Source organism: Oreochromis niloticus, linkage group LG6 (genome assembly GCF_001858045.2).
Source record: "Oreochromis niloticus isolate F11D_XX linkage group LG6, O_niloticus_UMD_NMBU, whole genome shotgun sequence".
Lineage (NCBI taxonomy): Eukaryota > Metazoa > Chordata > Actinopteri > Cichliformes > Cichlidae > Oreochromis > Oreochromis niloticus.
In genome coordinates this window covers 26,138,485-26,165,251 of record NC_031971.2, presented here as the reverse complement: position 1 = coordinate 26,165,251, position 26,767 = coordinate 26,138,485, and the positions used below count along the sequence as shown (strand labels likewise).

General features: G+C 39.7%; 1 protein-coding gene across 1 annotated transcript in view; it reads left to right on the top strand.

The window, feature by feature from the left end:
- usp43a (ubiquitin specific peptidase 43a) overlaps positions 1-26,767 on the top strand; it is a 123,022-nt gene that overhangs the window by 29,926 nt on the left and 66,329 nt on the right. Inside the window, exons 3-4 of the mRNA XM_005469983.4 lie at positions 8,415-8,518; positions 25,477-25,569. Coding sequence (XP_005470040.1) covers positions 8,415-8,518; positions 25,477-25,569 — 197 coding nt within the window. The remainder of the gene's footprint in view (positions 1-8,414; positions 8,519-25,476; positions 25,570-26,767) is intronic.

Sequence of the window (26,767 nt, the reverse complement as noted above, 5' to 3'; positions counted from 1 at the left end):
GTAGTTATGAAGGGGATGGTCAGCAACAAACTCCAGCAGAAAGCAAAGATCTAGGCTTTCTTGTTGTTTTCATCAAATTTGGAATGTTGCCGCAAATATCAATACTCATCAGGCCAGGCAATGATTTTCCAGTCTTTTATTATTATTCTATTCTCAGCTGACAGAAGTGAAGCTGGTGTGGTCTTCTGCTGCTGTAGCCCATTTTCCACTTTTCTGTCTATCTTAGTTGTATCGAGTGGTTACAGTTGCCTCTCAAACAACTGGCCATTCTTCTCTGACCTCTGCCATCAACAAGGCATTTTCACCCAGAAAACTGATGCTCACTGGATATTTTCTCTTTTTTGTACTGTTCTCTGTAAATTCCAGCCGATCAGCAGTTTCTGAAACACTCACATCAGGCCATCTGGCACCAGCAAACATGCCATGTTCAAAGTCACTTCAGTCAGCCTTCCACATTTGGATGCTCAGTTTGAACATCATCAGGTCGTCTAGACCATGCCTTCAGCCCTAAATGCACAGAATACCATGTGATTGACTGATTATAGATTTGCATTAATGGGCAGTTGAAGAGGTGTACCTAATGAAAGTACATGAAAACTGTAAAATATTGTTAGCACATTTACCTTACTTCACCTTTTCTTCAGTAATGATTATGTTAAACTACTGCCAACATATTTTTCATATTTAAAAACATACTTAAATTGCTTTGTAAGGCTCATTGCCAAAGCATTCATCTTGTGGCCCGTTGAAGATTTTGGCCAGTGGCTGCGTTGCCTCAGCCGCCTGTTCAGGAGTTTCTTATCACAGTCATAATCTTGAGCCGAGAGCAGAAATACACCACCTGTCAGTGTCAAGACTGAAATCTAAAGTCTTTTGGGTTATTATTTAGTCTCTCTACCTCATGGCTAAAATGTCTCTGCTGGTTTGTTCTTGTCTTGTTTTGTCGCTATACCAACAGCCTAACCGCACATAAACACCTCCTGTTTCATTCTTGGATAGAATAGGACCTCCTATTTCCCATTATCACAGTGATTTCAGATCTCTAAGCCTGCACGTACTGTACCTTCAACCTCACGCACACACACACACACACCTTCAAATATACAGCCACACACATTAAGCCAAACTCCTACTCACTCCCCTCTGCTTCAGACTCCCTCAAAAACATCACACATGAATGCATGCCACGGGGAATCAGCAGGGCTTTGATAACAGCATATGTTTTCATGTAGGGATTGGAGTGTGAAGATCTCTGAAGGGAAGCTGTGCTTCTGCCAGTAGACAAAGGGGGCACAGGGCCAAAGAGATTTAGAGTGGCTACACTGCAGAAATGCTTCAGTGATCATACAGAGCCGAGTGCCAACAGAGGTGAGATTCAACGGAGCAAAGTTTGGGGAAAGACCAGGACATCTTGAAAGACAGCAATCACGTATCCGTGTTGTTCTTCGCTGATGAGCAATTGTCATGGTTGTCATGATGTGGATGAGTTCTGCGGGATGGTCGTACGCATCACTGTGACTTGCTACCTTGTTAAGATTTGCCCACATCAGTGAGAATTTTTACTCCTGAGGAATATTTCATACTCCAGTGCACACTGTCAGAAGAGTGTTATACTTCATTTCTCATATTTCTTCATTCTTATTTTCATTCTCCGTGGCCTCTGTGCTTTCACAATTGAGAGCATGTCTTTGCAAAAGCATTTTAATCTTGTTTCAAACTGTGCAGTAGGAGAGTCCTGATGGGATAAAGATAGCACACTTGTGTATACGCCACAGATTTTGTTCCTTTACCTTTGAAAACCTTTTACTTGCTTAGAACTTCTGAAGAATTTCTGATGTTTTTTGTTTTTTTTTACAGTTGATATAACACTGGAGTGTTTCAGTGTCTGTGCCAAATTGTGCATGTTGTGATGCCCTGCAGTGATGAAGTAGGTGAAGGCAGGCGGGATGGGAAGACAGCAGCACATGAAAGCTGTAGGTGGGAATATAGTTACGATGCAGCCATGCAGAATCCCAAGACAGTCAAAGCAACAGTCTGCTCTTGTTTTTACTTAGCTGTAAGTATATCACGCTGGCTACGCTCACAAGCACCCACTCACCACCAGGTGATTTCTCTAGGTGTGAGTGAAGTTGAATGATTACCAGTATCAAACAGATGAAGACTTGTGCAAATGTTTACTTTAGCACTGCATTGTTTTATACCTCAGAGGAACAGCCTAGAAGATTCAGTGACATACAGTAATGTAGTTGTGTCCTGTGTTATCAACAGTATAATCAGTTAAAAGGTGACAAAGCTCAAGCATGACTTATCTAATTAGACAATACAATGGTTGGCTTGAAGTTTATCCGTGTGCTCTTCTACCTGTGATTTTTTTATGGGTGTGGGTTTGTGTGCACAGCTCCTGCTGAGCCTTCATGTGAGCACACAATACCCCTGAGTCCTGTTGGGTTTGCTGCTCCTGTGATGCGATAGTGCTTAGCTCTGCTGATGATTGTGATGCGTACCTCTTTGACCTCTCCTTGCTCAGAGCAGGAGTAAACAAAAAGGAAAAAAAAAGGGAGAACAAAAGAGATGAAGGACACAGTGTTCTTTTCAAAGTGACCGTGGCTCTTTTTGCACCTCAGAAACATTTCCTCAGTATGCTGGGAATAGCTTTTGCTGCCAAAGCTAAAAAAGCTCTTCATTTTAGAGGACTGGTCTAATGGAAACACCAAACTCAATTTCAGCACTCATTGCTAATAACTAAACTTTTTATTGTCAAAGTTATGTGTGTCCTAATCTCTCAGCCCATTGCTACGAGTCCACCAGGCTTTTGGCACGAACACTTTACATCAGTTCTTCGTGCTTTAATTGACTGGCTATAACACCTGGCTGCTTGTGCAGAAAGAAAGTAAAAATGAAACAGACTAAACTCATTGGCATGGCCAAAATATGCCTATTCCCAACTCTAAGAGAAGCAGCAGAGCACTTTAATACCACCTTCCAACTCTTGCTAAGTTACTTGCTCTGGTTGACATTTTTTAAACTTCTTCCTACCTGCTCATTGCTCTGCTTGCTTTTTTGTTTTTTAAAGTAGCTTGTGTACAGTTTGACGCTACAGTCATTTAGAGAACAAAATAAGTACAGCTATATAAGCCAGAGCATGCTGAGTTCTGAAACCCGGCTGATATGTAAATCTTAGAAATCAATTACGTTGCCAGGAGCATGATGCCGCTGGTAATTTCGCCCTCAAGCAACAGGAGGCAGCTGAATATGGCCTAGATCTGTTAGCATTAGGAGGTTTTTTTGGATTATACCCAGTGTGACAATTGAACAGCTTACTGCCTCTGAATATTAGTATTCACTTGTTATTGCTGCGGCCGGCCCCCGCATCTATTTTTGGCAGACCATAGCAGAGCTGGAACAACATTGTGGTGGTATTCATTATTCCCTTGGTGCTAAATAAAGAAGCAGTGGAGTCTCAGTGTTCTTTTTCTTTGTCTATCCTATTGTTTGCATCTGCGGTATATACTGTATACATGTGCATATGTGTCTTAAAGGTGTTAGGTGTGCACATAAGCAGTTTCTTTCACTCTCTGCATCTGTTTACCGATCTTGGGTCTGGCTAAGAGGTTGTTGACCTGATTCTGGTGAGAGATGCCTTTTGAAATGCGGTGGTTTAATTTATTAATGCATAGAGATTTAAGTATCAAAGTCAGTTTTAATCATATTTTTTGTCCTGTTATGTTTTTTTTCCTGTTATGTTTGTTTGACACACTTAAGTAAAGTTTATAATGAACTGTTTATATTCTTGGTGTGCACTGTGTTCTTAGTTAAATTGAATAATGAAGAATCCAGAATGGTTCCTGCACTATGGGTGAACTGCAAACAAAAGTTTTGAATATGCCTTTCGTTAACTGATAGAAGTAAATCATGTATTATATACATGTTAAGTTTATTTCTAAGTCTGAATTAGCTGTGAATGAGAGTTTGAATTGTTGTCTGTCTCTGTGTGGATTCTGTGACAGACAGTTGGCTTGTCCAGGGTCTGCCCTGTCCCTCGCTGTATAACAGCTGAAATAGTCACCTGTTCCACCGTGAGCCTGAATATTATAAATATTGGACATGCAGAAGAATTTGGAAGGATGAATCCAAAATTGAGAATGAAATATTTTATCATTTTGGGAGTGATTTCTCTGAGAAAAAGCCCTTGATATGCTATGTCCAGTGTACAGTACTGTGCAATCATTTTCAGCTATCCCCCATGTCTATACGTTTTGCAAAGAAATTGGGAAATAGGTGCAGAAACATGTGCAACCATACATGCAAATGCAATACATAAGACAAAAACAGAGTTTCACAATTCTAACGAGCTTGAAAGCCAATATTGGTAATACCACCTTAATTTTTCAACACAGCCTGAATGCTCTTAGACTTTTAGACTCTTAGAGCTTTCTTGTCATTTCTTTAAATAGTCTTTAGTAACAGCTCTTCAGGCCTTTTGGAGGAAATTCAAAGCTCTTCTTTGGATGTTGGCTGCCTTTTGCCTTCTCTATCAAGGTGATAGCCATGACAGAGCATTCACTGTGTTTTACAGATGGCTGTAGAAACTTACTGTTGTACCTCACTCCTGACCTCCTCTGTATATATTGACAATAATCTGAATGAAAAATTTCAAATTTGGATTAATCACTCCAAAAGGTCTGTTGCCACTGATTTTCAGTCCAGTTCTTTTGTAATTTGGTACTCTCCCTATTTCCCCTCCTTAAGTATGACATCGTGATAGCGAGCCTTCAACTGAGGCCATTTCTGATGGATGAATGATGATCAGTTGAAGGGTCAGATGAATCTCTCAGGTCCAGTCTTTGCTAGATGTTTTTCCAATTCCTCAAGGACATAAATTTCCTTAAATTTTGTTAAGGACACGCTGCACACCGTGCTGAGATACACAGTGTTTTCAGCTAATAGGGGGATTCCATGGGAATCACTGTGTTGGTGAAAAATATTATTACACTAGTTAAGTTGTCTATTATCTCCAGTGTTTCTTATATCTGAGATTAAGTCTGATAAACTTTAATTTTTTAATTTGTGATCATTAAAAGACAGCATCATAATACTGTTAATGCCATTATTTTTTTCACAATGAACATGTATTAATTTCCTTCACATAAAAGGTAGAAAAACTGCTCTACCTAAACAAACCAAGCAAACAAACACAAAACAAAATATCAGTAAGACACTATAAGCCAAATTGCTATTTTAACCATCGGTATCAGTCTAAACTTTCACAATCACTGCATTTTTTTCTCTATTTTTAGGGCACGCTGTGGCTAATAAAAAAGTTCCCCATTCCATCATGTTCATTGAGGGGAATGAGGCCACTGTTTCCATGGTGATATTTGTAATCTAGTCTGTCTCTAAGGGTGTGAGAATTGTTCTCCATTGTCCTCCAGAAAAGAGATGCAAGGGGAAAAAAGGGACAAAATTCTGAAAAGGGGAATCAGTCACAGCCTAGCTTGGGATATGCAGAGAGAGATGATTCACACATGTGAATTTATAGAGTATTAATATTTTTATTTTTAATTATTTCTTTAACAGTATTTTAAAATATTCAGGAATTGAAAAAGAAAAACTGAAATAAACCTCTGTTGTTTTTGTAATTTAGCGTTCCAAAGATATCCAACTTTGACTTTCTTTGTGCTGTTAAATATTATGTAAGGTTTAAGGTGCAAAACTGGAAAAAATATGGTTTCCAGGTTCTGTTGAGTCACCTTTCCTATCTCTACAACTCACCTTCTAAGCTGTCCATTAGAACTGATATGTTTTAAAGCTTGACTCAGAAGTAAAGGCACATTTGTCTACTGTGTACACATCGCTTTCTGTTACTGCTTACTTGAATTGTAAAGGTTACTTGGTGGTTTTCCTTTATAGGAAAACACTTTTCAAAAATACTGAGATATTGCAATTACATTTTGCAGTAACTCAAAGTATGAAGTTTTTATCCACTTAATAGACAAACATGAAAGTAAAGACAAGGCCACATCTAAAAATAGGGCTGAGGTGGATTTTAAAAACGCAAACTGCCACACATGCTTCCTGGGCTTTGTGCTTTTGCCTCATTAAATATTCAGGAAAAGAGCCATCCTTGAAAAAAGTTTTCAAAGATGCCAAAAGCTGCCCATTGTTCAGAGTGAATACAGCGATGATTGGATTTTGTTTGAACAAAAGAAAAGCTTCATCAAAGTTGGATTGTCATTATTTCACATGGCCCAAGACCGGGTGCAGAAAGTCTCATTTCTCAGTGGACTATGACTTTGTTTGCTGGTTAATGTTTGAGTCGCACGAGGGTTTAAACTACAGCACTGTGTTGTCTAATTAGCATGTGTGTAGCACATAATGATTTCTCAAAAGGGAAGATTTGAAACATGATCCTGAATAAACAAAGCAATTTCCATCATTTACATCACAAAGTGGTAAACAGACTAGATTAGACCTCTGTGAAGAATCAGTTTCAGACTGAAATTTATAATATCTCTAGACATTTGTTGTTGTTGTTGTTGTTGTTGTTTTAGTGCAAGTTCTTGTGATAGCTTCCAACCATCCATTTTCTTCCACTTATCCAATTCAGGGTCACTGGGAGTGGAGCCTGTCGCAGCTGTTATAGTGTGAAAGGCAGCGTGCCTGAGACAGGTCACCAATCCATCGCAGAGCTAACACGTAGAGACAGATAACAATAAAGGACATAAGTCAAGACAGTTGTTCCCTCACAAAATTGAGAGTAAGAAATAGAGTAATAGACAGAGAAAAGCATACTCTTAACTAATAACACATAATCTGTTCCACCTGTGCATTTTCTTTTAAAAGGGCTGCATCATTAAAACCCTACATCCAAATTCCTTTGTTTAGCTTGATTTACATTTCACATCACATCGAAAATTCCAATTTGGCTTCCTGTGCATCAACTGTTTCAATCAAATGAGGTCTGACAAGGAGCCTAATCTGGAAGAGTGAATCAAAATATCTGTGTAAAAATTTCCATAGTGAAATATAGTGTAAAGAAACAATGCAACTTCTTTAAGAATTAAAGGACAATTTACTAAGTAAAGTTTGATTTCTGAAATCTGGGCCTTGTCATGCAAACTTTTTAGAATGCTACTGATGTGCTGTGGGAGGGATCTGTAGGGTCCTCTGCAGTGGTTAGCACAGCAGCAATAAAAAACACACGCATTTCTCTCCTAACTCGTTAAAGCAAACCGACACCAGCATGCATAATTCCTGAACAGAAGTAAATGTACTTGCAGACCTGGGATTTCTTTTGTGTGTTAAATCAGCCATTGCCACCTAAAGTTAGCTAAGTTTTTAAGAATAGTTACACACGATGGAAATGCAGAAATCTGTTGCTGTGTGTCCCCGAGTCACACTTGTCCATCTTTTATTCATTGGCATCATTCTTTTATACTTTTGCTTATCTTTGAAGTCTTTCTGCCCTCCTGCTGTGTATGACACAGCATGTGGGGGTATCGCTGCTATTTAGTTGATTCAGCAGACATCAGCGTGACACTGAGGATGTTTGACATCCTCAAATATTCCTGTGACTCTAGTCTGTGTTGACTGTTTCGTGGTTAACCGTTTAAACTTTGACTCTCTTCAATAGATATTTCCTGCTCAAATATTTTATGACTGCGCCCGTTATAGGATTCATTCTTACTTTTTGTCTCATTCTTTCTTCATCTCCCTTCATCTAATCATTTTGATCATCTTGTAGTTTAATGCAGCCACTTACAATGCATGTGAATGATTCTTGACTCATTTTTACTCCTTCCTAGAGATACATAACAATAATAAGGCTGGGAAAATGCATCTTCTGTATTACCCATAGCTACCGTTGAATTTGGTTACTTTTCCCCTCTGCTTTGCATCAGCATCTGTCGGTGTTGATGAAGTTACACTGGAGACACTTTGTATCCTGGCATCGAGTTTTACCTTTTGTATGAAGCTCATTTATGTATTCCTGTGCTAGTGATAGCTACTCTCAATTTGAACAGAGTAAATGCACTGTGTTGTAGATGGGATGCTTCTTAAAATCAAAGTGAATGATACAGCTCTCCAAAAGTTGAATCTGTTCATCTGGACGTAGCGTTTTGTGGGAGAAACGTTTCGTCACTCATCCAAGTGACTTCTTCAGTCTGAAGAGTCACTTGGATGAGTGACGAAACGTTTCTCCCACAAAACGCTACGTCCAGATGAACAGATTCAACTTTTGGAGATTTACTTTCCTGGATGATTGAGAATGCATCAAGATGAATGATACAGCATTCAGAAACTGGTGTTCAGTGTCGTTTGTAATAATGTAATAAGCAAGTAATGTATGGTTATTTTACATTATACATTTAGAACAGTTTTCAGTTCTTTTTTTGTTTTCTCTCTGTTTACAGGGGGCCAGTTCATTGGATAATGCTTCCAGTCCCAGTGTAGCCAGCATACAGCAACCTCGAGGGCGACACAGTTTTGTCCACGAACACTTCCAGGCTCAGTACAGGTGAGAAGCACAGATGTAAAAATTGTGTTAAAAAACTTTGATTGTAACATAATGTTTGTAGCATCAGGTGAATGGATGAATGTTCCTTATTTGTTGGCCTTTAAGCTTCAGATAGTTTCAAATCCTGTGTAGGCATTTAAATCAAAAGCACTCTTAGACTTAGGCTGACAATGATTTTTGGAAACTCTTCCATTTATCTCACCAATTATGCAACATTCGGTTACTATATATGATGTCCTGGGATTGTGTTTGAATAAACAGGATGAAAATGCATACTTTTAAACATAATATCGCTTTGGCTAAAGTGACAATGTATTTTCTCTCCTCTGGATAAAAATCAGTACCTTGGGAAAAAGTAGGTCGGACGGACCTATAAAGGATTAAGGGATTTATCTTTAGTAGTGGCCTCTGGCTCTTATTCCTTCATTCACAGTGGAAAGTCAGTGACTGAGGTTTTTCTAGTTTAATAGATCCATTAATGGAACTGCCTCTAGGCCTTTGAGACACCTTGTCAGCACACGTGGTGGACTACAATAACATCACTTTGTACATTCATTTTTTCACTTGATTGCTGAACAATGTAAACTTGCTGCACTATTGTGAATATCAGGATGTACTAAAAGAAAATTCTTCATTTTAAGTTAATATTCGATTAGATAGTCAGATGATCTAAAAAAGGAAATAACTTAGTATTTGGAAGGGAGAGGTTATTTTTAGAATAAAAAAAGAAACACACACAAAGAAAAGTATTAGTGAAAGGTAGTCTTGGCCCATAATGATAGGAATCATTTCAGCTCCTTGTTACTAAGCCTAATTGAAGCTTGTGAATGTCTTTTATGCATGACTGTAAGGCACGCTGTCATCAGCAGTTAGGCCAGTACAATATGTTTCTGCATGTAGCAAAATAATAAGACGGACAGTACAGACAAGCAGTTTCTGATAATCTTGAGATGTAACATTTAACCTTTTTGTTAGACTTACTGAGAATTTCTTCTACAATCCAATGAAATAAAAGTTTCACCTTCAAATATACAGTGATATGGTTCCTTTTCTATTAGAGAAATGAGCGAGTAGTATATATAAATTCATCAATCCCGATTTTTTGTGATTAGCAAGCAGAGTGCTCGCTTTCTGATATCTCACACTTGGTCATTTTTTCCCAGTGGATTCAACATCACTATAATAGTTGCTCTGCAACATAGGTCACTAATGCATGATATGTATGACTGGGTTTCCAGAGAGAGTGCTAGTGAATTAGGTCCATACTGTGTCTGAGCACATGAGATTTTATTTAGGAGGACTGTGTGGAATAGGAGGACACTTTCATGGCTCATTAGTGTTTTTTAGCTGCAGAGCTAAATGTTTACTTGAAAACTTAAGTCAGTTTATGCAAAATTTAATGTAAGTATTTTAAGTATTTAAGTTGTTAATGTTTGCCCATTACACTTAAGCTCAAATGGACAAACATTTGCTCATATGCAGTCCAAAAGCGGGCAATAAAGTCGCAAAAATGTATCACAGTATTACAAGAAATTTGTGATAATGATGAGAAAAAAAAAAGTTTTAAATGTGATTGTATGCATTGTCGTGTAAAAGTTAGATAGAAAGCACCTAAGCATAGAAGAAAGTGCTTGTATTAATGGGTGAATGAGGCAATCACTATATACTGCATGGACCAGTCCATTTACCATTTAGAAGTGCGTAGCATAGCATTTCTAAGTGGAAACAACAGGAGGACATTTTCCATCCTTCTTTTCAGTTGCTTAAAAAGTTGCTTAAAATCCTCTTTTTCCACTGTTTGAATTAGCGTCATATATTTGGCAAAGCAAAACATAATGGCATCAGTTATTTCCATTCGTGTTTACGCTTCCTGTCATACAGAGTCTAACTAGCAAGTGCTCCAGTTATACTCAGTTTGTTTAGTTTTGGGATGTACATCACCAGCTGCTCATATCTTCTCTTTTCATGACTTCCCAGCCTGCTTATATTCATTCCATGGTGTATGTTTGACTCAAGTGGTGAAACAAGGTTGCTGTCTTTTTCTTTTTTTTTTTTTGCATATTTTGCATAGCACTGTGCTTCATTGGAAGATGTTGAAGTCCCTTTTTACTAAATCTTCATCAGAGGTGGACACACGACTTTGGCTGTCAGACATACCTGTGCTTTTCTCGTTGTTGTGCACATTAGAAAACATTAGACCAATAATATCGTGATATTGCACTTTATCACACAAAAATGATACCAGTATTGTCACAAATGATATGATAGATTCTTATGATGTGTTTGTTGACACTGGGAAGTCTAGCCTAGTTCAGGGGTCACAAATCTGCAGCTCTGAAGTCACATCCACAGGCTACTGTAAGGCTTTGATAAAAAACTAGATGAATTAGGGCTAAAACGAAAGATTTTTTTAAATTAAAAAAAAACAAACTTCTGTAACCTATTAAAAAATGAACAATTTAAATTAAAGTTATTAAAAAAAAAAGATTAGAAGAAGCATTAGTAGGAACACGGTGACAGACCTAAAGCTGTTGATTGAGAATCAGCCTAAACTAGTACATCTTTAGATGATCAAAATTGCTTATTCAAAACACGAATACTTAAAACTTTACTTTGTGTGATGATCAGAGCTAGGATTGTACGTTGGGCATGAGCTGCAGAAGATTGTCAGATTTCACCCTAAACTTTGGGGTGGGTTGAAGAGGGAAATTTAAAAAAAAACCTGTCCCCAATGTGAAAGCACAAATAATTAAGTAGCACCCATTTGTTGGTACTCTGGAAACAGGACATGGATTTAGTTAAAGCTTCTGTGAGTCACAGCTGATCACACTCTGGAGAGTAGTGCTGTCATGTCATGTTTGGTCTAACACGCACAGCTGACCTGCAGCATATTAGTGCTGGTCAACACAAAGGTTAGGCTCTTATGTTGTTAGGTTAAGCAGTCATTCATTCATGGGATTATCCATTTCCTTCACTGGCAGGTGATGGATTGAATGCTTACTGTTGAAGACAATCCCTGAAGACCATCGTCTCCCACAATACTCTCAGAGTGACTAATTAAAATAACCTGGCACTGTATCTACTCATTGAGTCAGCTGTAGAGATGAAGATCGCTCTTCTTCTGTCTCTTCTTCTTTGTCTTTTCAATTCACTCTTTCTCTCTCACACTAAAACATCAACACACACCTGAATGTTTATTAGATCAAACGCTAATTCATAAGCTGATTGGAGGAACTTTTGCCATTACGAGTCACACACACATGAATATACACACGTTATTAATGAAACATTTACAAAGTGTACTTTGTTCTTTCCATGTTCTTTCCTCTAACTCGTACCCTTCTCGTACAGCATGTCCTCTCTCCTTCTTTTTCCCCTTTGAGAACAATCCCAGCTATATTTAGACAAAGAGAAGAGAATTTTGTCTGTGAGTGCAAGCAGGGTACTGCTTTCTCCTTGCATAAGAGTGGCTGTAATTAGGTCTATATGCCACACACTTACACTTTCACAAACATACACCATCTGTCTTGTGTGTGTGAGTGTTTGTTCACAAACACAATTTTAGTCATTATCTTGGGTTCCACTGTATCCTGGCATCATTTTTAATGTTAAAGAAGCAAGGCATGGCTGCTTCCTAATGGACTGATTTTGTTTTCTGGTTCTGGTTTGAATTAAATAGATTGTAATAGAAGGAGCGCAACGCAAAGACTGGACAGTTACTGTCTAACATCATTGCACTCTATAGTGAAGCTGTGCTAATGTATGACACATAATATCATTCATGCGAGATACACCATTAGTGCCATGCACGACACACACACCTATCTATCTATCTATCTATCTATCTATCTATCTATCTATCTATCTATCTATCTATCTATCTGATTAGTTAAAGGGGTTGGCTGCTAATCTCTCGGTAGACTTTTCTGTGCTATTTACTATTTATTTTTATTAACGTTAACGTTTCATTATGCTGCTGTTGAGAGACTGCTAATAGTTAAATGGTGAACGTGTGCATCAGTCAGGTTAATGTTTATTATAACTTTTTAACACTGAAGTGTTATCAAAACAAAAGCTTTACTGACCTCTCAAATGCCTCATAAAGTGTCTTTGGATGTTTTGGACTCAGTGAAGGACGGGCTGTGTGCCTGCCTGTCTGCAACCACACTGTGTGACGTTGTATTTTAAACAGCGTGGAGGCAGAGACAGCTTTCTGGTATAGATACTGTTGCGAATGAGCAACCGATTCAGTAGTCATTTTTAATATGATTTTTTTTGACAACTCTAATTATAAAGTTTGTTTTCTGCTCATGTTTGTGTGAGTGTAATAACAACCAAGCTAACACATGTAACTGCATCACTCAAAAAGTTTACAGCTGTGGGACTAGAGGCTGTTTGAGAAAGCTGTGTAAAATATAGAAATGTGAGACAGTGGGGGCAGGGCCATGTGTGCTAGTCACAGTAGGTCAATACACATTTTGTACAGGCTAAAACTAATAATCTTTTTTTTTTTTTTATCAATTCATTAATCAATTATTGAAAAGCTGAAAATGTTTTACAAACACTAAATTTTCACTGACAGATTCTTTTGTTGTTTTCTGACCAATGTCTTTCTGCTAGAAAACATATCACCTAAATCAGTAGTGCTATAATTGAAACCACTGAGCTTTGATTTATTTCCAAACTCTGATGCACTGCTTTCCCTGTGACTCATTCTCAGTTAATAAGTAAAGAAAAATTCCAGGAGAGTTGAGTATTTGTTTTTGTGCTCTGGGTTTCATCAGGCCTCCTACTGTGTAAAGATTCCTCATATCCATTTGTATTATTTTCTCTTATCTCATATCAGAGTTTTAATCTGCTGAGTCTGGAGCATTATTCCTCCATATACTTTTCCCCCTGTCTTCTCTTTCTCTTTATGTCACCAACAGGTTAAAAAGGAGTCACTTTCCCTCCAAATGTAGACTATCCAAAGAGCCGTCACTCACTTCCAATCTCACAGGGTTTTATCTTTTTTTGTTTTTGCCTGTGTCCTCCTCTGAAAAGGCCTCCGAGTTTCTTTTCGGCCTTTCCTTCACTTGTTCGCTCTTTCCTTCCTTCTGCGCTTTCTTCCCGGTTCCTTTTATATCTTACAGAGATGCTCCTCAGAGAAATTTTAGTGGTGTTGTCTGATCTGAATAAATGTTTGCGATTAGCGCGAAGACTGTCTTGGGGTTTGGGTTTCCTATGTGGGAGTTGGTACTCAAGTCGCTCCGCTGTGCCGCGGCGTTTAGATGAGTCTTTGTCATAGCCTCCCTCTCTCCTCCGTCTGTCACTCTCAATTTTGTGGCATCTATTTTTAATGGCCAGAGAGATGTGCGGAAAGCCCGCGCCTCGGTCTCTGGCTAGATGAACAAGATAGCTGACGGAAGGTTACTTTTCTCTTATCACAGTGGCTTTTATTTAGATGTAGATTTGTTGTGAAGGAATATTATAGCTTTTAAAGTATAATATTGTTATGTTATGATATTCATGTTTTCAGATCAGTGAAGGTAGACTGAAAGCTATATGCAGGAAAACAAATCACATTGTTTTTATATATCCTTGAAGATAAGCTAACAGACATAACCCAAAAATGTTTAAGAAAGCAAAACTAAAATGTTGATCTACTTACAAAATTTAACAGAGAACAAAAGATGTGAGTCCAGTGTAATGAGTTTATAATAACACATCATAATAACCATCCCTAATAAACTATAAACTAATATTTAATCTATAAACATTTATTCAATACATTTCTATTTGTATATTGGGCCAAATCACAACAGGAGTTACCCCAATGTCTCAAGGTCAAAACCCTACAATAATAGAGAGACAACCCCACCAATCAGATGACAGCCTATGAGCAAGCACTTGGAGACAGTGGGAAGGAAAAACTCCCCTTTAGCAGGAAGAAAGAATCTTCTGGCAGAACCAGGCTCAGGGGTTGTTCGGGGTGGGGGGAGAGAAACAGGACAAAAGACACCCTGTGAGGGGAGCCACAGTGTCATAATAATTCATGATTAAATGCAGAGGGGGGTAATGTGTATAATTTGTTTATTTATGGCATTAGTTTGTGTAAGAAAAATATTCTCCTCAATTAATTAATTGATTTGTAGCTGATATGAGACTTTGACATTTATAAAGTCATTGCCACTTGAAAATATGAACTGAAGTTGAGCCATGTATTTACCTTTTCTTTAGCCGTGATCATTATAAAGTGATACCTAAGTTTTCTCTACCACACATGTACTTTTATACTATATCCTTTGAAGACTCACCGCCCCATTAGGAAGTGCAAACTTCCTCTCATCTTCAAAGATGGTCCGCAGGAGCTCTATTTACCCCCAAAGATGCAGTGTGGTTTGGAATGTACTCACGCTGTCCTCTTGGAGGGATCTGTCTGGTCAACCCATGCTGCAGAGCGGAGTGCCTGCTGAAGATATGGCCAGACGTTGACCCTCTTTACTTTGATTTTGATGCTTTCACCACCCACAGTGCTTACTTCGAGCGCAGCATCATGCAGCAGTGTCCCTCCCATCGATACCACCCCACTCCCTGTTGTACTTTGAAGTGGGAGCTGGCCATTGAGCGCAGGGCATTATCAAGCAAAAACAATTCTTTGATCTCTTTTTCCTTTAGAGTTAGCAAAAACAAAAGTCACATTGTATTTTGGAGTGGATGAAACAGCAAACCGAAATTGTTTTTACTGGTAGAACTGAAAATGACATCTCTGCAACTTTTTACACGAAACATTTTCTCACAGCCTGTAATGAAACAGTAAATAAGTACAACAGATGCCACCTAAGCTCACACCTGTTAGTTGTATTCTTTTTTTTTTAATGACCTGAATTTTTCCTTCGTATCATTTTTGTCTCAAAAATATTCTTTTTTTTTTTTACCCCTCTTTAGCGTACTCTGTCACATCAAATAAACCAGTTTTGTATTCTGATGGAGGAATACTTGCACAGAGGTATGAATCAAAACAGCCTACATTGAGCCCAACTTCAGCCCAGCTATTGAAACTCCATAGTCACCCATCCACTTGTTTCCACTGAGAGCAGTTCTACTTCTCCTAGAGTCTATTATTTGACTAAAGTGTTGTTCCATCAAGGTGATCTTGTCTGTGTGATCATTACTACTGAATTAATATTGCATAATGCACGGATGCTATGACCCAGGCTCAGGTGGTAACAACATGAGAGAAGAAACAAAAGAGATAAACCACATTTTATATGTCATATTGATTATGTCCCCCATTCTATATCATTCAATACATTTTTTTCATAGTAGCTGGGACAAATATCACAGTTTGTTTTCATACCCTGATGGTAGGAAAATCTTTTCATGTTGCTAGTGTATAAGCCAAGTTATCACATTATCCCGTCAGAGCTCATATACAATGAACAACTCTCCACTGTCCAAAGTGAATGTGTTTTGTGTATTTTGTGCCGAATGTGTACTAGCTGAATCATAGAAAGACCCGGAGTACAAAAGTTTCTGGTTAAGTTTTCCTTTCTAAGACTCAAATAGAAGTTCACGTCTCTGGAGTTTTGCCTCATTAAAGCAGGCATTTTTCCTTTAGTGGGGACCCACCATAAAATCACCTGTGACATCCAGCCCTGCATATGTCTATGTGTGTGCACACATAGCTGGTTGGAGCAGATACCACAGGGGACGCTTCACCGTATATAAATGCACTATGTGGTGCAGTTTTACCCTGAACATCAGATAAAACACTCCATGTGTGCAGAGGGACAGAAAAGGACTGTCACAGAAATACAGACCAGGCCACAGAATTGGTATTTGGGGGGTGGGTTAATGAAGTAAAAAGGTACTTATAGGTACTTATTTATAGCAATGTATTTGGAAAAGTTAGTAGAACTGTGTGCCTAAATTATACTCATTTAAAATAAAAAACACTAATAAGATGGTTGTCATTGGATCACATCTATTTTTACTCTATTTATTTAACATGTTATCTACATTCTACAGAATTTTATATTATGTTATAGGCGTATTTTTTAAGTTCTGTTTTGAAAACAGAGGATATCTTTAGCAATCTGAGAAAAAATCACAGCTGATACAGATCAGTTTAAAACAGGCTTCAGCACATCTTGTCTCTGTGTTCAGACATCTCTAATGTAGAATTTCAGTATTAATTTGGTCCATTAATATTTAGTGCTTTAAAAAAAATTTTTTTCCAGCTGCACTAACAGGAACATCTCGCCTTCCTTAAAACTTTATCCATTTATATGAATGAAGTGAACATCTCTCCCTGACCCAAACTAAGATACCATGAGGCAAAAAGTCAGAGAATGAATGTCCACCTAAAACTAGCCAAGCTAAAAAGAAAGAGAGAGAAGCCACGATTCAAAATACTGCAGTGCTCAAAAACTGATGCATTATTTTTTTTCTTTTACAGTTTTTTTTAAAAATAGCAGTGAAAAATGGGAAAGTGCAGTCATGTTTCCCTCCGTTATTTGTTGCTAACATGAAGAAATGTATGGATCATTTATTTCAGGTAGGAGGAAGCTCATATGTATGCAGGTGACACAGAGGCAATTTTCTCTAAAACTAAGGGTGGGGGTGGGAGGTTGGGGGGTCTGGGAATTAATACTTAGTAAAGTGAGAGTTTGTATGAGACTTTAAATGTGAGCATGTGTGAGAGAATCTCTGCAGTCCTTTAGCTGAGTTAATTTCCCTTGACGGGAGGTCTCCACTTGTACTCTCTCTTAGAGAAATAGGAGTGCTCTCCAGCCCAGAGCCTGTGACACATGACTGACTGACTGACTGAAAGGCAGACAGAAGAAAATGAACTTGCTTTCTCTCTCTCAGTCCCAGTAGAAGCAATGACTTATAGAGAACTATGATGTTTATTGCAGCCCCAGGTATGCTGTGGATGGGTTGAGAAGATGTCCAAAAAATGTGATTGAAAACTAAAAATAATCTGAAAGAAAACAAACAAAAAAAAAGCTTTCTGCCAGAAGCCCTGAAGGCAAACTTTCAAACCATGATTCAGAGTACAGAGTAATCCCGCTGCTGTGTAAAAGACGGGAGCCTTTTTTTTCCAGAAGACAAAATAAATAAAATAAATCAATTAACAATATCACTGAACTCTGTAACCTACCAGAATCACACTCTAGACTTTATGAAAGGTAGTATTTAAAGGCAGCTGCTGCAGTGACTAAACAGTGATGTTTTTGTTGTTAGTTCTGTGTGTGTGTGTGTGTGTGTGTGTGTGTGTGTGTGTGTGTGTGTGTGTGTGTGTGTGTAACTGACTGCGGGTCTGTGCTCAGAAATACATTTCAAAAAATTGAAACTTCCAGGAAAAATGAAGCTACAGCTGTTGCCAGACTTTTGAAAGCACTGCCTTCCACCAGCATGCACAGTGCTTTTTCTAGATCACATGACTTTTATGCTCATATACCCGTATCCTGACCTGTTGTTGCAGCCACATGCCATCTTTATATCATTTCTGGCGTTGTGCTGCAAATCTTCCCAGTTTGGAATAACAGTATGAAAAATGCTGAAATCAGGCATCGTGCTACCGCATAATGTTTTCAGATGCTGCTGGAGGAGTGTTATTTATTTAGCTCGGAGCAGGACGGAGGGATGCTGGGTGGTTCGACTTTCTTGATGATAAATAAAGGAAGCTGCTGCTGTGCATGTGTGTGGGTGTGTGTGTTTTAGCTCCGGGTGTCTGGTTTAAACTAAAGACTGGTGGTCCTTTGATTTGGCACCTGAGCGTTGTAGATGCTGTACAACGCTTGCTTTTTGTCAGACGCACAAACACACATGCGCGGACATCAGCAAATAAAGTTCTCATATCTTTCACCAGACTGGAAACACTGACAGCCTCGAGCTTTTTAAGTGATGCTTTTTGTTTGTGTGTGGGTTTTCTTGCGTGCACGATTCAATGTAAGAGCAAGCACGTTTTTGGGGGGTTTGCACAACATTGTGTTTTTGTGAATATAGCCTGTCAGTCTGTTTTGCCGAGTACAAACTGGCATCATTAGTGAGCCTTAGGCTGGCTGCCGCACCACACTGGGCTGAGCACTGACAGCAAGGAAATGTGGAGTTTAAAAACTGTTATTTTTTCCATAGTATTTGTATATTTGACAAGTTTGCGTCTCCGAAAACGTCGTTACAGCTCAACTGACAAATCGTAGTAAGACATAGCAGCATCTGGCAACGCGCGTGCTCGTAAATGTGCACACACCCTGAATGCTGTCAGTGATAAGAGAGCATTAAACAGCATCAATCAGACTTAAATAAGACAAAAAAACCAAAAAAAAGAACCACAGCAAACACATTAAACAATTCCAGTTCAACAAATTATGAGTTTTATCCACACTCACCCTCTGAAATGTTAACTACTTAAAAAGAAAACTCTTCACAAGCCTTTTTTAGTTTCACACCTATAAAACATAATGGCGTTCGCTGTGGTGGAGATAAATGGCTTCTTGTAATTCTCCTCCGCTCTGTTGAGTTAGTTCTGAGAAACTGGTTAAATAGAAAACAGTGTGAATAAGCGCCTTGATATTGGCTACAACTTCGAAATGAGTTCATAAACTGAGCAAAGCAGTTGAATTACATTCAGTTATCTCAAATGAATAATAGGATTACATTCCCACACTATGAGAGGATTACGTGGCACTAGAACACACTGAACATGGTGTTATTCTTTGATTGCCACATAAGAGGCTAGATTGCATTTACGTGTAGAGAATGACAAAAGGTTATTTGAGGCTAGATTTTGGCTAGATTGTGGATTTCAAAATAAAGGAAACACTGAGCAAATTCCTTGCATAACTGGTAATTTGCTGTACTTCCTGTACTTTCATGCCCATATCCATGTGCTTATTCGTTGGCAGAGGGTTACGGTGCCATACTACAGCCTATTTTTGTAGACACATCCTGCGAGCGATTCCTGGTAATATTTACAGCAAAAACATGGTGATGACTACCAAACACCCGGACACACAGACATTAGTGTGATCTATAATATGGTATTTTTAAGACCAATATGGCTGGTAAAGGTATTTGGTGAATTAAAGTTTTTTTTTAGTTATAGTTACTTATGTGCTCCTATATACTCAGATTGTCTGGTGGTATTTTTCAGGTGTGCACCCATCACAGTGGTTGCACAGTGTCCCCTGGTGGATGAACTATGCAACATCAACACCAATAACACTGTGTTGAAGGGTGTTTCTCCCGTCTCTTCTTTGCTTTTTAAATTTTCATTTATCAGCAGATTGGCTGATAACTAACATTAGTTGATAACATCAACCTGCTGATAAACTGGTCACTCTCTGGTGTGATATGTAATCAACAAGCCATTAGGGGCAAGCAAAATAATTTGGCTTCTTTTCTGGGAAACTGTCATGCCCTCCATCTTTATAAGTAGCCTTGCAGAAAAAAAACAAAGCTGAAAAATGTGTATAAGTTATACAAAGCTTAATCAAACTGCTGTATAACCTGCTGCTTTCAGTGATTTATTTATGCTTTTATGTCATTTAGAAAGAACCTGGACAGCCGTTTCTATGTGTGTTTTTAGTTTTTGAGCTAAACTAAGCTAACAAGCATAGTGGCCATAATGTATTTATTTGTTTAACAGTGTCATCAAAATCATCATGAGGTTTATATCTGCTTTTGAGTGTAGATTGTTGTTGATAAAGGCCTGCATGTTGGGTTTCTATCCTTGTGTAAGTCCTCCACTCGGATCATCTTCACTTCTGTTTGTTCAGAAACCTCGACAGGTCCCTTCTGTATCTCTTCTCTCTATCGGCTCTGCTTCGTAGCTTTTGTCAACTTGACTGTCCTGCTGCCAGCCTTCTGTTCGTTTTTAATCTGTACTCCCACTTTTTTGTCTTTTTATTTTTGTCTCTTTGTTCTTAACTTTTATTTGCTCTGCCTTCCAGCCTCCTGTGCCTGCTGCCCTTTATTTTTGAGTCTGTGATTTTTTTTATTTTTTCAGTTTTTCCCTACTTTAACCCCATCATCATTCCTTCTGCTATTAAATATCTCCGCCACCTTTCATCTAATTTTTTTCTGAATTTTCAAAAGTCCATCTTTATTTAGTTTACTGTTTCTTTACTGTATCATATATATATATATCTATATCTATATCTATCTATCTATATATATATATATATGTATAAAAAACAAACAAACAACAACAACAACAAAAAACACCCATCTCGCCCCTGCGGGCGGTTTATCCTTCAAGCTCGGGTCCTCTACCAGAGGCCTGGGAGCTTGAGGGTCCTGCGCAGTATCTTAGCTGTTCCCAGGACTGCACTCTTCTGGACAGAGATCTCCGATGTTGTTCCCGGGATCTGCTGGAGCCACTCGCCTAGCTTGGGAGTCACCGCACCTAGTGCTCCCATTCACCCTCCACATCCTCTCGAGCTCTTCTCTGATATATGCATATATCTATCTCTCTCTCTATATATATATATATATATATAAAAAAAACACCCAGCACGCCCCTGCGGGCGGTTTATCCTTCAAGCTCGGGTCCTCTACCAGAGGCCTGGGAGCTTGAGGGTCCTGCGCAGTATCTTAGCTGTTCCCAGGACTGCGCTCTTCTGGACAGAGATCTCCGATGTTGTTCCCGGGATCTGCTGGAGCCACTCGCCTAGCTTGGGAGTCACCGCACCTAGTGCTCCGATTACCACGGGGACCACCGTTACCTTCACCCTCCACATCCTCTCGAGCTCTTCTCTGAGCCCTTGGTATTTCTCCAGCTTCTCGTGTTCCTTCTTCCTGATATTGCTGTCATTCGGAACCGCTACATCGATCACTACAGCCGTCTTCTTCTGTTTGTCTACCACCACTATGTCCGGTTGGTTAGCCACCACCATTTTGTCCGTCTGCATCTGGAAGTCCCACAGGATCTTAGCTCGGTCATTCTCCATCACCCTTGGGGGCATCTCCCATTTTGACCTCGGGACTTCCAGGTTATACTCGGCACAGATGTTTCTGTACACTATGCCGGCCACTTGGTTATGGCGTTCCATGTATGCCTTGCCTGCTAGCATCTTGCACCCTGCTGTTATGTGCTGGATTGTCTCTGGGGCATCTTTACACAGCCTGCACCTGGGGTCTTGCCTGGTGTGATAGACCCCAGCCTCTATGGATCTTGTACTCAGAGCTTGTTCTTGTGCTGCCATGATTAGTGCCTCTGTGCTGTCTTTCAGTCCAGCTTTGTCCAGCCACTGGTAGGATTTCTGGATATCAGCCACCTCCTCTATCTGCCGGTGGTACATACCGTGCAGGGGCCTGTCCTTCCATGATGGTTCCTCGCCTTCCTCCTCTTTCTTGGGTTTCTGCTGCCTGAGGTATTCACTGAGCACGCTGTCAGTTGGGGCCATCTTCGTGATGTATTCGTGGATGTTTCTTGTCTCATCCTGGACTGTGGTGCTGACACTCACCAGTCCCCGGCCCCCTTCCTTCCGCTTAGCGTACAGCCTCAGGGTGCTGGACTTGGGGTGAAACCCTCCATGCATGGTAAGGAGCTTTCTTGTCTTTATGTCAGTGGCTTCTATCTCCTCCTTTGGCCAGCCTATTACCCCAGCAGGGTACCTGATCACGGGCAGGGCGTAGGTGTTGATGGCCCGGATCTTGTTCTTACCGTTCAGCTGACTCCTCAGGACTTGCCTGACCCTCTGCAGGTACTTGGTGGTTGCAGCTTTCCTAGCGGCCTCTTCATGGTTCCCATTCGCTTGCGGGATCCCCAGGTACTTGTAACTGTCCTCTATGTCTGCAATGTTGCCTTCTGGTAGTTCAATCCCCTCAGTTCTGACTACCTTCCCTCTCTTTGTTACCATCCGACTACACTTCTCCAGTCCGAATGACATTCCAATGTCATTGCTGTATAGCCTGGTAGTGTGTATCAGTGAATCGATGTCTCGTTCACTCTTGGCATACAGCTTGATGTTATCCATGTACAGGAGGTGGCTGACAACCGCTCCATTCTGTAGTCGGTATCCGTAGCCAGTCTTGTTAATGATCTCACTGAGGGGGTTCAGGCCTATGCAGAACAGCAGTGGGGACAGAGCATCTCCTTGGTAGATCCCGCACTTTATGGTGACTTGTGCTATGGGCTTGGAGTTGGCCTCTAGTGTTGTGTGCCACATCCCCATTGAGTTCCTGATGAAGGCTCTTAGGGTCCTGTTGATCTTGTACAATTCTAGGCATTCCAGTATCCAGCTGTGGGGCATTGAGTCATAGGCCTTCTTGTAATCAATCCAGGCTGTGCACAGGTTGGTCAGTCTGGTCTTGCAGTCTCGGCTGACTGTTCTGTCTACCAGTAGCTGGTGTTTTGCGCCTCTGGTATTCTTGCCAATCCCTTTCTGTGCCCCGCTCATGTATTGACCCATGTGCCTGTTCATCTTAGCCGATATGATGCCTGACAGGAGCTTCCATGTAGTACTGAGGCAGGTTATTGGTCGGTAGTTGGATGGGACCGGTTCCTTCTTGGGGGCCATTCCGGGTGTCTCTTGTTAACTAGCAGCTGGTTCATTTGTGCTGCCAGACGCTCGTGGAGTGCAGTCAGCTTCTTCAGCCAGTAGGCGTGAACCATGTCGGGCCCTGGTGCTGTCCAACTCTTCATACTGGAGACCCTTTCTTGGATATCTGCCACTGTGATGGTTACTGGACCCTGTTCAGGGAGGTCGCTATGGTCTGCCCTCAGATCCACTAGCCACTGAGCATTGCCGTTATGGGTTGCGTCCTTCTCCCATATGCTCTTCCAGTATTGCTCCATCTCCAGCCTTGGTGGTGCTGTTCTGTTATTGTTCCCTTGCCACTGAGAGTACACCTTTGCTGGTTCTGTGGAGAACAGCTGGTTTATTCTCCTGCCTTCTATCTCTCTGGTGTACCTCCTCAAGTGGCTGGCCAAGGCTGTGAGTCTTTGCTTGGCAGTTTCCAAGGCCTCAGGTATGGACAGCTTGCTGTATTTCTTATGCACCTTCTTTGTCGCGCCTTTCTGCAACTCCGTTAGTTGGCTAACCTCCCTTCGTGCTACTTTGATCTTGCCCTCTAGCCTCCTTCTCCATGGAGGGTACTGCCCCTTGTGGCTGTTCAACTTGTAGCCAAGCATCTCACTGATCACTGCTGCCGTAGTGTAGATCAGCTTGTTAGTGTCGGTAATGGTGGTTGTAGGTATCATCCGTAGTGCTGCATTAACATCATCTAGCAGACCTTCTGAGGGTACTTCACGTAATCTTGGTAACCGGCTACGGGGGATCCAGGTTTCAAGCTTGGCCATGATCCTATCTTTCAGGTCAGTTCCTCTCGCACTCAACGATCCTTCTCCTATCGCACTTGGGGCTATGTACCCAATCTCGGGTGGGGGTGATGATATCTCCCCCCTGACCTGGCGTCCTGACTCCTCCTTGCCGTAGCATTTATGTTGTACCTCGTCAATCTCTAGCTGTGAGAGCAGTCCCTTCTTTCGAATGTTGGAACACTGAGCTACTAGTTGTTTCGCCGTCATTGTGGATGTTGGGTATCCACAATGACGGTAAAAAAAAAAAAAAAAAAAAGTGAGCCTACCGCAGACATGAGCGAGACAGATAAATATGAAGGCATGCCGGCTCGGACATCGCCCGGATCAACAAGGTCCGCGTCAGGTGTTGAGGAACCAGGGCACCCTGACGACAAGTGGGCTACTGGAACAAGAAGGCATCGGTGGGCAAGAGACGAAAACAGGGGGTTGTTGGAATGCTACTACGCAAGTAACCCTGGCGGAAGGGGCTACATGAATAGGATGAGGGACCTATGGATTCTTCGATACCCAACATATATATAATATATATATATATATATATATATATATATATATATATATATATATATGTATATATATATATGTATATATACATATATATATACGTATATATATATGTATATATATATATATATATATATATATATATATATATATATATATATATATATATAGATATATATATATGTAGGGAGAGGGAGAGAGAGAGAGGGAGAGAGAGAGAGATAGATAGATAGATATATGTATACCATATATACCAGCATTTGTTACTGTAATTATGATCAGGGCCCTACCTCTGTTGATTTTAGGGATTAGTCACCACTGTACACAAAGGAAATGTCAGGATCACTACAACATGTTGTTGATGATTAGTCTCATCAAAAGTGTGTGTAAAGTATGAAAACATTTTAATTGGTGTTGTCTTTGGAATATGTAATGCTTGTGAGCTGCCTCACAGTGTTATAGAGGGTGAAAAATATGTGTTTGTAAATCTCTTAAGACAATTACATAAGAAAGCATGATTAGCTGAGGTCATGCAAAGTATTAAATTAAAAACCATGAGGTCTAGCTCAAAATTAATGCTGTCCATCCCACGGACTAATCTCAAATCTCTTGGCAATAGAGCCTTCTCTGTGGCAGGTCCCAGACTTTGGAATAGTCTTCCCCTAAATATTAGATCTGCACAAACACTTGATCAATTTAAATCACTACTAAAGACACATTTTTATTCCCTGGTTTTTAACACAGTATGACCCAAGCATTTTGGTCTTATTTTAATAGTCTTAGTTATTGGTTTAATTATTTTATTGCCCTTTAATTGTTTTATATTGTTATTATTGTTTTACATTGTTTCTTTTTAATGGCATTTTTATATTGTTAAGCACTTTGTGCAGCATTGTCTGTCTGGAAATGTGCTATATAAATAAATTTGACCTTGACCTTGACCTTAACCAATAAATACATTTGCAAAATACTAGCAATCCAGGTTGTACTCTCCCTATTGCCCTATGACAGCTGGAACAGACACCAGCCCACCTTTAACCCTGAACTGGACAAGCAGAAGAAGATGGATGGATGGATGGATAAATGATTGGATGGACTGATACATTTTGATTAAAAAAGCTGTCTGTCTCTCTGTCCCCAGGTCTTCTCTGACGTGCCCCCATTGCCTTAAGCAGAGCAACACCTTTGATCCATTTTTATGCATCTCTCTGCCTATTCCTCTACGACAAACCAGGTAATGCATGATACATAAGGCACGAGATTCAGTCTAAAGTATATTTGTTGCTGTTTGTTTACTAATTATAACATCAAATATAACTTATTATGAGCATAGGGTAACAACTTATTTTTAAAAAAACAAACTAGTTTTTTTTTTTACTTCACAAACTGCATTTTACTTGTTCTCGGCATCTTTTAATCTGCAATAATGTTTAATTATATCTTTAAATATAATTAAACATTAGTGCAGATTTTTAGTTGTTCGCTTTGGTCTCCCTGTGGTCTCTAAAGGTGTTAAGTTTTAGTGTAAGTGTTTCAAACTTTCTACCGTAGTCTGGTGTGCAAGGAAAATCCCTCACAGATTGTTGTGCAGTCATGCAAAACCTTTTCTTGGCTCTTTGACAGTTGACACTGTGAACATATGAGGTTGTCACCAGATAACAGTGATATGGATACTATCTTCTGGGCTCCATAAGTAAATAAAAACGTTAGAAAAACAACACCGCAAATATTGCCAATTTAGACTATAGAAAAACATGCATGCATTTACACAAACGTCCTCTATACACCAAAAACAGCCATGTTCATATCAAAGTGATAAATGCTGGTCAACTGAGGTTCCTGACCACACACTTCCTGTGCTTCCATTTTTAACCTAAGAAGCTGCATGTCAGCAAGGTTCTGTGGTAAAACAGTGCAGCTCTGACGTGTGAGCAGGGAGAAAGGGAGATAGCAACAGAGTCAGATGGGATGTTTTATTTTGACAGCAAAGATAATGGTGAAGGAATACAAGGAACAACAAAAATTGTACAAGTCACCTGTTTTCTTGCCATCCAAATGAAGTAGCAGAGGCACAGCAACACAGACAACCTCATCCACACATCACTGATAGTTTTCAACATACATACCATATGCAGTACTAGCTGTGTGGGTTGAATGATTGCAAATTAATTACTTTTCATTCAGCTGAATTAATTTTAACTTGACTTTAACTTGACTCTGAATAACTGATAGTTCTACTACTTGTGTGGAGAGGTGCTGATTTAAATAATTTTGCTTGATTAGATCTCTTCTTAAGACTGTGTGGGAAGTTTGATTAGACTTTTTTCACCAGTTGTTGTGGGACAAATTAGACTTATATCATTCTCATTAGCGAATGGACCAGGGATTTATATCAAAGCTCTAATTCACATTCAACCTAACCTTGAGGCTAA